Consider the following 14,608-nt stretch of genomic DNA (forward strand, 5'->3'; position numbering starts at 1 on the left):
AGTTATTTATATTCTGTGAATGCAAGTACCCTATCAGACATATGGTTTTTCAAATATTTTTTTCATTCTGTGGTTTGCCTTTCACTTTCTTGATGTAATTATTTTGCAGCACAAAGTGTTTAATTTTGATATAGTTCTATTTATATTTTGTTTGTTTAACTGTCACTTGTGCTCTTGGGGTTGTATCTAAGAAATCATAACCTATAAACCCAAGGTCCCAAACATTTACTCAAATGTTTTTAGTCTAATAATTTTATAGTTTTCTCATTACATTTAGGTCTGTGTTCCATTTTGAGTTAATTTTTGTGTATGGTTTAAGATAGGCGTCCACCTTCTTTTGCACATGGATATACAGTTGCCCTAGCACCATTTTTTGAAAAGACCATCGTATTCCCCATTGAATTGCCTTGGAACTGTTTTTGAAAGTCAATTGACCATAAATTTAAGGGTTATTTCTGGACTAGAATTGATATTTGACTAGAATATCAACTGAATTGACTAGAATATCAGTTCTAAAAAGTCTATCAAGTCTAAAGTAGGAGTCAAATTAATCTTTTTCATATGGATATCCAATTCATCTGAATCAGCATCACTTATTAAATAGACCATATTTTCACTTTCAATATTTTCTAACTTTCATAGAATTTTATTGTTTTAGTTTATTAGTTATTTAGATGTTTTATTTTTTAATGTATAAATTTTTGCCCACTATTGTTGTTGTTTTTGTTATTAATTTCTAGATCTTACCCAGAGTAGCCACACTCTAGCTTTCCAACATGTGTTACGGTTTTCTACCTTTTTTTTCTATCTGGAAGCTAGAGTTTTACATGCTTTCCTGCTAATTCCTCTATGAATTTCAAAAGATGTATGTTTTATTTTATCTATCATTTCTAGGTTTTTTATTGTATGAGGGTTTTGAAATTATGTTGTTTGCCATGTTGCTGGAATCACAGCCCTGCTTTTCTATTTTTATGCCCTATTTCTGAAAATTGGTGCTAGATTTTCCTAGGTGACTTTTACATCTCTGCATTTTCCCCTTCAGACTTTATTTCAGTGGTCAAAAAAGAGTGCTACGTTCCAAAGTATGTGTTTTGTATTCCAGCTGATTTGTGAAATTTGATAACACTGGTAAGATACTGCTTTTTATTTTGGCATAAGAGCAGCCTTTGTCTCCTGTTTTCTCCTTCATGATGTTAAAGGTGCTTACTGAGGCAGAAGTAAAACAGAGCTCAATTGTCATATACAATTTTCCCTGAAAAGACCTTTGCTTCACTTCAGTGAGTGAATTCAGCTGCCAGATATTTATGTGAGCATCATTCTGAAGGGGAATAAAAACCCTAGACAAAGTTAGTTGAAAAACCTGAATGATCTTTAAAAAGCAGCCTCTTGGAGAAATATTTGGAAAAAAGAAGAGCATCATGAATGTCAGAGCTATAGGAACCCTTACTTGTTTTGCACCCACTCTTTGATTCTTGGTAGAGGAACTGAGCAACCGGGAGGAAAACACAACTGTCTGAAGACATTCTATGCAGACATAGAACCATGAGTAAAATCTAAATTCTTTCATTTCCTTATTTTTATACTTTTTATTTCCTCCTGACATTTCCTAAACTGACATATTATCGCCCAGTTGTTCCATTGAGGACTTTGGTGAATGAGACCATAAGCTTTCCTTCCCTCATATAGTATTTCATAAGATTACTTTTAAAAATCAACCTTTTAATCTTTTAAACCAGATCTTTAACTTTTATCTAATTCATAAACTTTACTGTGACAGACAGCCTCTTGGATGGCCTGAATCATCTTTGCCTCTTGGTGTGTACTTTCTTGTATAATCCTCTCCCCTATATACTTGCTTCTAAATACTAGTATAAGGCAAAAGAGATATGTTCCTCCTGTGATTATGTCACATTACGTAAGACTCTGTCTTGCTCTCCAGCTCACTCTGGAGACTTTTCTTGTGTTTTTGATGAAGTAAGCTGCCATCTTGGGAATGCCCACATGTCAAGGAACAGTAAGAAGCTACTAGAAGCTGAGAATGACCTCCAGCTAACAGCCAGAAAGAAGTCAGATACTCATTCCTTAGCCACAAGGAAATGAATTCTACTAACAGCCTGAGTTATCTTAGAAGTGGATTCTCCCTAGTTAAGTCTAAAGATGAGAGTACAGCTTTGCTAACACCTGACTGCAGCTTTGTGTGGCCCTGACCCAAAGACCCACTGAACCGTGCCTGAACTCCTGACCCACAGAAATGTAAGATAATATATCTACATTGTTTTTAGCTCCTAAGTTTGTATTACGTTTTTAATGCAACAATAGATAACTCATACACTTACCATAAAATCTGCTATTCTGATACATTAAAATGCAGCCTCATCAATGAATTTTTGGTATACCGTTAATGGACCAAATTGAAACTGAAATATACCAGCAGGTGCTTGTCAGCAGGCCAGGGAAATATAATCAACAATATCCTTTCCTGACTGACCAAAAAAGATTTGAAGTTTTGCGTAAATTAATTTTGTATAATTCATAAGCATTCATTGAATTAATTCAATAAAAATTTAGTCAGCAAGATGCTCTATCAGCACAATTCCAAATATTTGGCTTGACAAAAATATAAGGGCCTAATCTCATGAATCTCTTTAGTGTAAGAAGCGATATTTTCAAAAATCACTTTTCTTTTGTACTTATTTACTTCCCTGGCTACACAAAGGGCCCCCTCTTCAGAACTCTCTCCCTCTCCTCTATATTTCTACTTAATAATATTGAGTAAAATAGTTGTAATAATATTGAGTAGAGTAAATAATAACATCACATAATTATAATAGTAGTAGTAATAATAAGTTTACAATATTTTACATAATTTTTACTCCTGTCATTTATGCATTATCTCATTTAACATATCTATTGTATCCTATGTGTAAGGATGGGGTGTTAAAATGAACAAGAGATCATCCTACTTATGCACTTTGCCTTATTACTTAATCATCCCTTCACAATAATTATGTGAACTATTGAACTATTCCTTTTATAGAAAAATAAATTTGACTGCTGTCTGTAACTTGAATCTTATTGCCCCAGCTGAAAATCCTACATCTTTATTTCTGTCCATTAAAGTGGTCTTTACTGACGTTCCTCCAAAACACCAAACTTATTTTTACATAGTACTTGGCACTATCTGGATTATATCATGTATTTATTTCTTTACTGTATCTTCCTTACAGGAGGATATACCTCATTTTGCCTTGTTCATTGCAATATTCTCAGAGCCTACAAGCATCCTTAGCACATAGTAGATAAATAAATAAATATATATGTATATAAACATTGTAAAGTAAATATTTCTTGAACAAATACATTGTCTTATTAGAGAAAAAGGATCATGCAGCAAAATGAAAAGAAACAAAGTCCTTCAGTTTTTACTTTTTTACTTGAAGATGTCTCTTTTTTCCCCAAGATGTAAATTTAATATTGCTAGGAAAATGGCAATAAGAGACATAGAGTAGCTTGTAAGGTATATGACATTTAACTCGGTGTTTTAAAAAAACTTTCAAAAAGACTTTCTTTTTAAAAGCAATTTTAGGTTCACAGAAAAATGGAGCAGTCAGAGATTTCCCATATACTCTCTGCCCCCACTCACACACAGCCTCACCTATTATCAACATCCCCACCAGAGTGTACGTTTGTTACAATTGATGAACCCACATTAACATATCATAATCACCCAAAGTCTGTAGTTTACATTCGTGTTCACTCTTGCTGTTGTACAATCTCTGAGTTAACACAAATTTATGATGATATGTATCCATCATTATAGTATCATTCAGAGTAGTTTCACTGCCCTAAAAATCCTCCTAACCCGTGGCAACCCCTGATCTTTTTACTGTCCTCATAGTTTTGCCTTTTCCAGAATGTCATATAGTTGGAATCATACAATATGTTGCCTTTCCAACTGGCTTCTTTCACTTGGCAACTCAGTCACTTCTAAAGCTGAAAAAATTGGTATGATTTAAAAACAAACCATGAAACTCTGAACCCTGTGAAGTTATCAAGAAATAAGAAAAACAGGAAGCTTTAGTCCTATCTTTTCCCCAAGTGACTCACTTCCTCTAAAAGTCCTCTCCCTGGGAGAGTGAGATTCAAAAATTAGATCTAGGTCCAGATTAGAGTAAGGTCCAGAATTTTTAGGGTGCTTTGTTATCGAAGCTACCATTTGGAGCAAACAGCTTTGTCTCACCAATGCCATATGCTGTGGGCAGGCAAGGCTGCTGAATCCATGTGCACCTCCCTCTAGGTCAGGGTAGAAGGCGGGGGCTTGTTTCCTTCCCTATTTTCCCAAGAAGCATGAGTAGTGGGAAAGAGGAGGCACTGACTGCTTCTCCCAAACCTCTTTCCTTAATCTGGGGGTTACACAGAGCCACACAGCTTGTGCGTCCACTAAGTCTCAAGTGAAAGGGAGATGAAGAGACTCCCCATGGGAATCCCAAATGAGACAAGTGGCTCTTAGACTGCCACTAGAGAAGAAGCTTATGACTGATTTCTGAATCCTGCTTTGAGCTCACCTTGTTGCCCTAGCTCTGCCTCTGAAAGAACAATCAGTCAGCAACATCTCTCTCTTCCATGCCCTGAGCTCCATGTATACTTTATCTGCCAGGCCTCAGAGGGAGCCTTCTGTGGTTGGGTGACAAGGCACCCTTTGGGTTCTTTGAGTGATGCACTGTCTTGTGAATCTTAAAACATTTGTTTTCAAAGTCAGTGTGGCACAGCTTGCTAAATACTAAGCCGATCATATTATGGAGGCCCCGCTGCCAAGATATCACAAGCTATCTCTGGGGGTTAATGGAATCAATACCTTATTAGTTATAAATTGATTGAATTCCATGGTTAATAATGATTTTTAATCAGTAGCATGCCATAATTATGAAATATACACATGCAATACAGAATAAGAGTCAGGGTGAGGAAAGTAAAATGAAAATAGGAATAGCATCTCGCTAAACAGAGAGGGATTATAAAATGCAGCTCTATTTACAATAGCCAGGACATGGAAGCAACCTAAGTGTCCATCATTGGATGAATGGATAAAGAAGATGTGGCACCTATATACAATGGAATATTACTCAGCCATAAAAAGAAATGAAATTAAGTTATTTGTAGTGAGGTGGATGGACCTAGAGTCTGTCATACAGAGTGAAGTAAGTCAGAAAGAGAAAGACAAATACCGTATGCTAACACATATATATGGAATCTAAGAAAAAAAAAAAAAAGGTCACGAAGAACCTAGGGGCAAGACGGGAATAAAGACACAGACCTACTAGAGAATGGACTTGAGGATATGGGGAGGGGGCAGGGTAAGCTGTGACAAAGTGAGGGAGAGGCATGGACATATATACACTACCAAACTTAAGGTAGATAGCTAGTGGGAAGCAGCCGCATAGCACAGGGAGATCATCTCGGTGCTTTGTGACCGCCTGGAGGGGTGGGATAGGCAGGGTGGGAGGGAGGGAGACGCAAGAGGGAAGAGATATGGGAACATATGTATAACTGATTCACTTTGTTATAAAGCAGAAACTAACACACCATTGTAAAGCAATTATACTCCAATAAAGATGTAAAAAAAAAAAAAATGCAGTGCTTAAGAGTCGGCACTTCATCTCAGCCTGCCTGGATTCTAAATCCACACTACAGCTGACTGACTCACTGACCTTGGGCACTGTTGCCTTATACGTGTAACTGGGCTAATAATAAAACTGCCGTATTGGGTTCTTATAAGGATTAAATTAGTTGGTATATATAAGTGCTTGGCTAAATTCTTGGCTTATAGAAAAGCTTTGATAAACGTTAGCTATCATTATGACTATTGAGTCAATCTATCATTAGAAATAGGTATCTCAAATCCTAATAGTACAAGATTAGAAAGCTAATTCAGCAAATGAATTATTCTTTTAGCTCTTTAATTAAAATTATTAAAAATTCTCTATTTCCATAAGTGACAACATCAGTGGTGGTAATTATAACAGTGATATAAAATGTATGATCCTTTCCTGTGCCCTTGGTTTCCTATCTCAGCAATAGTTGAGAATATAGAGAATGAAAAGCCCTTTCCATCCATTTTAAAGTCTGCCTCAATTTTAACATCTGTGATATGGGAAAAACAGTAGTTATCTCTCAGTTTCTGTGAACATGAAATGTGTTAATATATGCAGAGTATGTAGAGGAGTACTTGTTTTCTGCTTAGCTTATATTAGTAGTATTATTTCTTCAAATGTTAATTAGTTGTTATTTTCTTAAATCTCTGCCAGACTGTAAATAACAGGAGTTGGAATGCAATCAGTTAGAGACTCTGCCATCTGATTAGAGTACTCCAGAGTTACCAAATAGAGGTTTGTATATTTCTGATGGCTGTGTGGACTAGAGGTGGGGTTGACTTTCTGTTAAGGAGGCGGTAAGACAAGCCTGGCCAGGTTTTTACCAGCAGTGAAACCACACTGTGTAACACTGAGGTCAGATTTTTTGAGATTCCTCAGACTCATAATTAGAGAAGATTTGCATAGAAACGTTTGAATAGTAATAACATTTCTGGCACATTTTAAGTTAAGGTTGGTGCATTAAAATATATATATATATGTATGTATTAATATATTTTTTATCCCCCAGGAAACTCAGAAAATTAAAACATTTTTCTTTTATAAGTACCACTTTAAAATTAAAACTTTCTCTGATAGAAGAGCCAGAATTTTAATTAATCCAGTAGCACTTACTAAATTTACACCTATGTGTGGAATTTCTTTTGAACCATAGTGTAAGATGTACTTTCTGTTAATTTGTTTTTTTTAATAGGGATGTTTTTTGTTGTTGTAAATATGTGATTTTTCTTGACAAAACTGCTTCTCATTTGTCTGAAATGGAAAAAAATATTAAAAACCTTTTTGTTTTTCTCTGTAACAGGTAAGGCCAATTACAAGAGCTATTATGAGGAATGGTTTTACTCTGAAATAAATTACAGTTACATATAAAGGCTGCTTGGCTGTTTCTCTAATTAAGGAGTGTAAAGCTAGAACTTCTGAGTAAAACATGGCATGAGAATCACAGTGTCTGGACTGCGCTCTCCCAAGTTTTCCATTAGAGACTGCCAAAAAAGGATACAGAAACACAAAAGCAAACACCACCACTGGAAACTAATGAAAAAGATTTTCATTATTTGAAGATTTGTAGGATAGGATTAAGAAACGCAAGCCTGGAACAGACACTTGGCCTCATTAACTGAAACCAGCCTAATGGCACCGAAATTACAGAGGAGACTTGGGCTAACCTGGCCCACAGTCTATCCTTAATTTGGGGTTGCAGTGGCCACACACTCTAGGAAACTAAGCATCTGCTACCCTTCTCAACAGGCGCAGTCTTTTGAGTGGGCCTGAGTCATGCCCTGCTTCCTCTGCCCTTCCGCATCTGTGCCTCTCTCTCTAAATCCAAACAAAAGCAGAAACACCCGGTAAATGAGCATGGCAATAATTTGTTGCATTCCAAACACGGAAATTTGGATAAGCGTAGTGTTGTGGGTAGGAGTAGATACTAGTAGCACCTGAGACTCTTGCATACTGAGAAGAGTGTTTTCTTCTCATTTCCACATATTATGGAAATTAAGTCCAATTTTTAAGAATAGACCAGGATGTCTAAAAAAATAGTAATAATTATTATTTCTAAAAGACTGGGAAGAAGTTATAAAGCAGGGGTAATTTAAATACTACGGGTAGAGATTTAAATTGGTTTAGGAAGTAGTTTGGCATTGTCTACTAAAGTTGAAAACAAGCATTCCCTGTGAATCAGCAGTTTTTCTCTTAGGTACATACTTGATAGAAACATATGGACAGTTGTATTACAAGATATACACATGAATACCTATTTTAGCTTTATTTGTAATAATTAAGACTAGAAACAGCCCAAATATCCATCATTAGTAGAAAGCATAAATAAGTTTTGTTGTATTCATAGGGTAATATATTATAACAGTGAAAAAATAAACTACATATATATGGAAATCAGGGATGGATTTCACACCCATAGTATTACATGAAAGAAGCCAGACACAATAGATTACTCATTATATATTTGCATTTACATAAAGTTTGAAAAGGACAGAACTCAAATATAATGTTGAAGGATATATCCTTTGGTGATAAAACTGAAGAAAAGTGGGAAAATAGTACCATAAATGACAGGATTATGATTACCTTGGGGGAGAGGGGTGCAGAGGGCATCATGATTGAGAGAAAGGATAAAAGGGGGGCATCTGGTGTTTCATGACTTAGGTAGTAGTTATAAAGGTGTTTGTCTTATAATAATTGTTATGCTTCTGTTTGTTGCACTTTTTATTTTGTAATAAATCATGTTTCATAAGTATATATAAAGCAGATCTGCTTTCCTTTGCTCTAATTCCATATTCACACTAACATCCTTTGGCTTATTTTTCTATGTTTCTATCTGTCTTTGTCCTGAGAAAGATAACATTCCAAAATGTGAAAGGTGTCATTTGGATCATTAGAAAACAAGAAAAATTCCAACAGGAATTAATGCATTGCATACATTTTTTACCTTGTTTTCTTGTGATAATAGCTAACTTTTTCTTAAGTCTTGTAAAGTGAGTCAGATTATATTGAGAATGCTCTGTATGCATTATCTCATTTAGTCATAACAACAATCTTACAATGTTGATAATATTATCTTCACTTCAAAGCTACAGGAATTGAGGCTGAGCAATGAAGTTAAATTACATGTCTAAGAACACAGTTAATTAAAACCCAGCTCTGTCTGATCCAGAGCTCAATACCTTAACTGCGTTGTACTACCTCAAAGATATGGTTAACAGAAAATCAGCAATCACTTGCAGATTAGTGACAAGATCTAAGTTTGCAGTGGCCTGAGGAAGGACTGTGGTAAATTCACCTAGCTAATATGACCCTTGATGGCTTCTGATACCCATTAATCAGGTTTCCTCTGGCTATACCCTGACATTCTTCAACTCTGTAACTCAGAGTTACTGCACATGTAAGATAGCAATGTAGCTAAACATTTGCAGGCCTATCACTCCATATGTATGCTAAAATCTCTGAAAATATTCAGTGGCTACTTATTTTTATCCCTGGAGTTAGCACAGCACCTCGCACACATTAGGTGTTCATTAGGTGTTCTTGTTAGATTGAGAAGAATAAATGCTAGAAAATATATGGATCTCACAAACAAGTAGTTACTGCCGTAATTTTATTTGAAGAATACCCTAAAAGGCATTCTCATGCAAATAGGCAGACTTCTATTGAAGTTTTGCAAATGGTCTAAAATGTTTGCAAACCTGAACCTTAACTTGGGTGTTCTCAAGATACTCTTTAGGAAGACAAGCTTTTCTGAAAGTCTCTGCGCTTCATGGTTTACAATGCCTTAAATAATTAAGTGGTTTTCGAAGCTGTTGAAAGATTAGGTACCTGATGGATGATCTGCATCCCAGTTTCTCTGAGAAAAGCTAGTTTTATTCTGTCTTCTGGGAACAATAAACATGAAAAACCTGGTATAAAATGGAATGCATTCCACATTGTAACTGGAAAACATTTCACTGTTCCAGATGAGTCTTGATTTCATGTTTGAACAACCATTATTATATCAAAAAAGGACGTGGTTCTTTTGTTATCTAATAATAAATTTCCCATCAATTCTGCTTTTAGGCAACAGATTTGAACGTGGGTTAATCAACATCTTGGTTAATGGTTGCCAAATATGTATTAAAATAAAATGTAATATTCTTAACCTTAAAATTATGTAGAACCTATATTATGTTCTTTATACGTAATTCAGAAGAGATTTCCAAATCTTTCCATGCTTCTTTATTACCATTTTGAAAACTACTTTTCTTTTTTCCTGATAAACTGGTAAAACTCATTATTCATAATTTAGAATGATAAAATAATTAGATAGTAAATTAGAATGCTAGTTAATAGAATTTGTGAACATGTTTACACAGACAGAGACAAAACCTGTGAATAATACCAAAGATCACTTATCATAAAAAGATGTAGGTTTTTTGGTTTTTGGTTTTTAAATAGTTAGGCAGTTGCTTCTCTGGGAGAGTTTAACATTTATTTTGCTTAATCTAACAGATTAAGTAACAGATAACAATACCTATCAGGGTTCTACTTTCAGTCCATGCTACTCTTAAAATAGGGAAAGCACATAAAATATTTTAAAACTATCTTATCTTCTCATAGTTTTCCTACCAACCAGTCATGTGATTTCTAGGTCTTCTCATTGAAGGATTTTACCTTCACCTGGGATTAAATATTTTATTATTAGTTTAAGATTCAGGTGATACTTAATACTGGACTGGTATTAAGAGGGTGGTACACTTTAAGAAAAAGAAAATGCAGAGGAAAAATTTTATATAATCTTATTTTAGCTCAATCTTTGTTTACATTACCATGGAGATGCCTGGAGGCAGTGCGTCATGGTATAACACAAAGGGAAAGCCATAGCTGTTGCAGTTCTGCTACAATTTTGTGATCATTCATCTTATTTGATTATAATTTGATTTATGTTAATGTTGGAGGGGAGAGGATGAGAAATGACCACATGATATTTTAATGGCCTTAAATTTTTGAGGTTATTCCTACCTGGATACACATAACTATGGATTATTCCCTTCTTTCCTTTCACTTCTTTCCTTCCCTCCTTCTTCCCATAAATATCTATTAATGCTTATTATGTGTCTGGCCCTGGGTTAGATGTTTGAAATACTCTGTGAACAAAACAGTAAAAATTTATCACCTTTGTAAAATTTATATTCCAATAGAATAAGGTAGACAGTAAACAAAGGATAATTAATAAGTAAATTATTTAGTGTTATATAACATGTTGGAATTTAACAGTTGCTAAGGCAAATAGATTAGGAAAAGTAGGATCAAGAATGGAATATCGTGGAAAGCAGCTGTAGGGTCTTGAAGAGAGGAGTTATATAATGTCATTTAAAATGCAGAGGATCACTCAGGTGTCTTAACTGTCATGTTGAGAATAGACTTTAGAGGAGCAAAGATAGAAGCTAGGAGATGATTCAGACTATTATAATAATGTAGTCAATATATGATATACCTTAGAAAAGAGTAGTAATGAAGGTGTTAGAAAGTGGTCAGATTCTATATGTATTTTGAAGAATTTTCTGATGATCTGAATATTAGATGGGTGAAAAGAGAGGAAATAAAGATGACTCGAGATTTTTGATCTGAGCAATTTAAAGGATAGGTTTGCAACCAATCAGAATAAAGAGGGTTTGGGGAAATATCTGCTTGGATAAAATAAGGAATTCCATTTTGGACAGTCAACTCTGAGATGTCCATTAGACATCCAAGTGAAGAAATCAGGAAGGCAGTTGGATACACAAGCCTATGAATATTAATTATGTAGTCAGCATATAGATTCTTATTTAAAACCACGAGACTGAATGAAATCACAAGGAAGGGAATGCAGATAAAGAAGGCAAGAGAATCAATGACTGGTCCTTTAACAAATCAGAGGAAGAAAGAAATAAAAGCTGAGAATAAGGAACCATTTAAGTAGGAAAAAATCCAAATAAATGAGATGTCTTGGGAGTGCAAAAGAAAAAAATGTATTTCAAGGTGGAGTGAGTGATTCAACTACTGAAAGGTAAAGAAGAGGATAGAAAATTGATTAATGGGATACATCAATGAGTATGTCATTGGTGACGCTGGCCAAAGAAACCTCTGGAGTGGTGGAGGCAAAAGCACTCTAAAGTCTGAAGTTAATTGTGTCTTCTCTGGCCATAAATCCCCAGTGTCTCCATCCTATAGGACCTGTAAATGGCCTTTTGGCCAGTTAGCCTTCTATTACTGCTCAAGCCCCAGACCTAGTAATGTGCACGTATATATACTTCCTTGTCTTTTGCAATATAGTTGTCAAGACCACCATCAAATAGGTGAGAGTTCTAGTGTCACTATTGCTGTTTCCATGACATCTGGGATGTCACTTAACCTCTTTGGCTTCTGGTACTCATATCAATATCTACCTTAAAGAATTATGAGAATAAAGCACTTGGCACACTGCCTGGCACCATAGTAAGTGATCAGTTAGTGATAGCTATTATTATCATCATTATTATGCAACTGCAAGGCCTTGATGACTCTGCTGGAGTTTAGTCACTTTATAGTAACCAATAAAATAATCCTGGGAATCTCAAAGTCTTTTCATTCCTTGAAGAAAAGGCTATGCAAACCTTCTTGTCCTTGAACGTGGGAGTCTCTAATACCCCCAGATTCACACACATGAACATATTCTTTCTAAAAAGACAGCTCCTGAGCAGCCTAACCTGTCCCTATAGGATGACAGTCACTCAGATATCTTTTTTATTGCTTCACCTGGATGACTCCTTGGCCACCAGGTTACTCTGGTCCTCACTTTTTTACCTCGAGCTGCATGTATGTCCCAAGTAGGCTCCTCCAAAAAAGTTGGAGATGCCTTTGTCTGAAATTATCAGATAGCTCTCCAAATGTTAAGACATTTTTGAATCTCAAGAATGCCTGTATGGGGAAAAATGGAATAGAGAGTTGGTACAGATATTTAAATAGTTTGATGGAAAATGTGGAGAAAGAAGGATAATGTATAGAATAGTTAAGAGCATGGACTGGGAGTCAAACTTGAATTCAAGTAATGTGGAACCGTTTCCTGGCAAAGTGCCAGCCCCCGAAAAAGACCATCATGAAAATCAGTTGATCATAAAAACTAATTTTATTAAAGTTACAGCAAGTAAGGATACCACCTGGGTGGTCTTAGTAGTGTTTTAAAAAGATGAAGTTAGGGAAGAGTTTTCAGAAGGTTCTAGGACCTGGACTGGAGGATTTTAAGGTAAATCTTGCAAGGGAGGAAGTTGGTTGAAAATTGGTCGGAGTATGGGAAAAACAGCTGGGGTAGGTGGACAGAGCAAGGGGAGGACCTTAAAGAAGTCTTAATAAGCATGCAATTAGTCTTAATAAGTAGGCTGTTTTAGTTGGATCACAGTCTTGTATTCTGGGAGCAAGTATTTCTTGGAACAAGCAGCCCAAGAATTGTTTGGTTTGGTGTTGTTGAACATAGGTTTAGGAAAATAATGTCTTATCTGAGTATTATTTCATGTAGGACATTATGTTAATTTCGGTTCTCAATGCTTATGTTGTTTAAACCTTGTTGTCTTTATCTTCAAAATGAAAGTTTGAATATTAAAATATGTAAAACACTTATGTCTGGGCCTGATTTTGAGCAAATATTCAATGTATGTTGGCAATTATTTTTGCAGGGTCTTATTGAATAAAACATACACATTTTGATGCTAACATCAGAGAATCCATGTTCTGGTGTCAGACTGCCTAATTTCAAATCCTAAAACGTCACTTGCTAGCTTGTCTCCTACTGTAGATTGCAAACTTTTAAAATGATCTTTTCTTATCTCACAATTGGAATGTAAAAAACACATTTTTATATTGGATTGCCAATATTCAAATGGAAGTGACTGAAAGCAAAACGTGTGTGCTTATCTAACCCACACTATTAACAACTCTTGCTTTATTTGCAGAATGACATGAATTACATAGCATCCAGTGGACTTCTATTCAAAGATGGCAAAAAGCGGATTGATTACATCCTGGTTTATAGAAAGTCAAATATACAGTATGACAAAAGAAACACATTTGAAAAGAACCTCAGAGCAGAAGGCTTGATGTTAGAAAAGGAGGTATGTGCTTTAACAGTATTAGCTATGTGGTATAATATGCTGGAAGAGATATGATCGTTTATGTTTTAGTATAAAAGTGTATAACACATGGCTTTTTAAAATGTATAGCAATTATCTCCCAAATGTAAAAGAAATGCATATGTATAGTACTATTTTAAAATATATTCCTTTTTTACTCTACATGTTTCCATAAATTTAAATATTTTTCAAAGGGCATAACTATTTTTACAATTTTAAAAATTAAAGAAGGAATGATTCTATGTAAAGTACAAAACTCTATGAAAAGAAAGACAAAATGTTGAAAGAAAAGAGTTTGCCAAACTGTTAATGTCTAGGTTTTAATATTTTTTGTTTTTAAATTTTTATTTTGTATTGGAATACAGTTGATTAACAATGTTATTGATAGTTTCAGGTGTACAGCAAAGTGATTAAGTAATTCAGTTAAACATATACATGTATCTATTCTTTTGTGCATGTATCCTTTGAACTATGTTTTTCTCTGGATATATACCCAGGAGTGGGATTGCTGGATCATATGGTAACTCTGTTTTTATTATTTTAAGGAACCTCCATACTGTTCTCCATACTGGCTGTACCAATTTGCATTCCCACCAACAGTGTTGGAGGGTTCCCGTTTCACCACACCCTATCCAACATTTATATTATTTGTAGATTTTTTGATGATGGCCATTCTGACCGGTGTGAGGTGATATCTCGTAGTTTTGATTTGTGTTCCTCTAATACTTAGCAATGATGAGCATCTTTTCATATGCCTCTTGACCATCTGCATATCTTCTCTGTAGAAATGTCTATTTAGGTCTTCTGCCGATTTTTTGCTTGGGTTGT

At 35.1% G+C, this 14,608-nt stretch overlaps 1 protein-coding gene across 1 annotated transcript in view; it reads left to right on the forward strand.

Annotated features, from left to right (window-relative positions):
• ANO3 (anoctamin 3) overlaps positions 1 to 14,608 on the forward strand; it is a gene marked incomplete at both ends in the record, with an annotated part of 413,216 nt that overhangs the window by 275,369 nt on the left and 123,239 nt on the right. Inside the window, 1 exon segment of the mRNA XM_082660958.1 lies at positions 13,604 to 13,762. Coding sequence (XP_082517084.1) covers positions 13,604 to 13,762 — 159 coding nt within the window.

The sequence above is a fragment of the Grampus griseus genome, assembly GCF_964374135.1.
Source record: "Grampus griseus genome assembly, chromosome: 8".
NCBI lineage: Eukaryota > Metazoa > Chordata > Mammalia > Artiodactyla > Delphinidae > Grampus > Grampus griseus.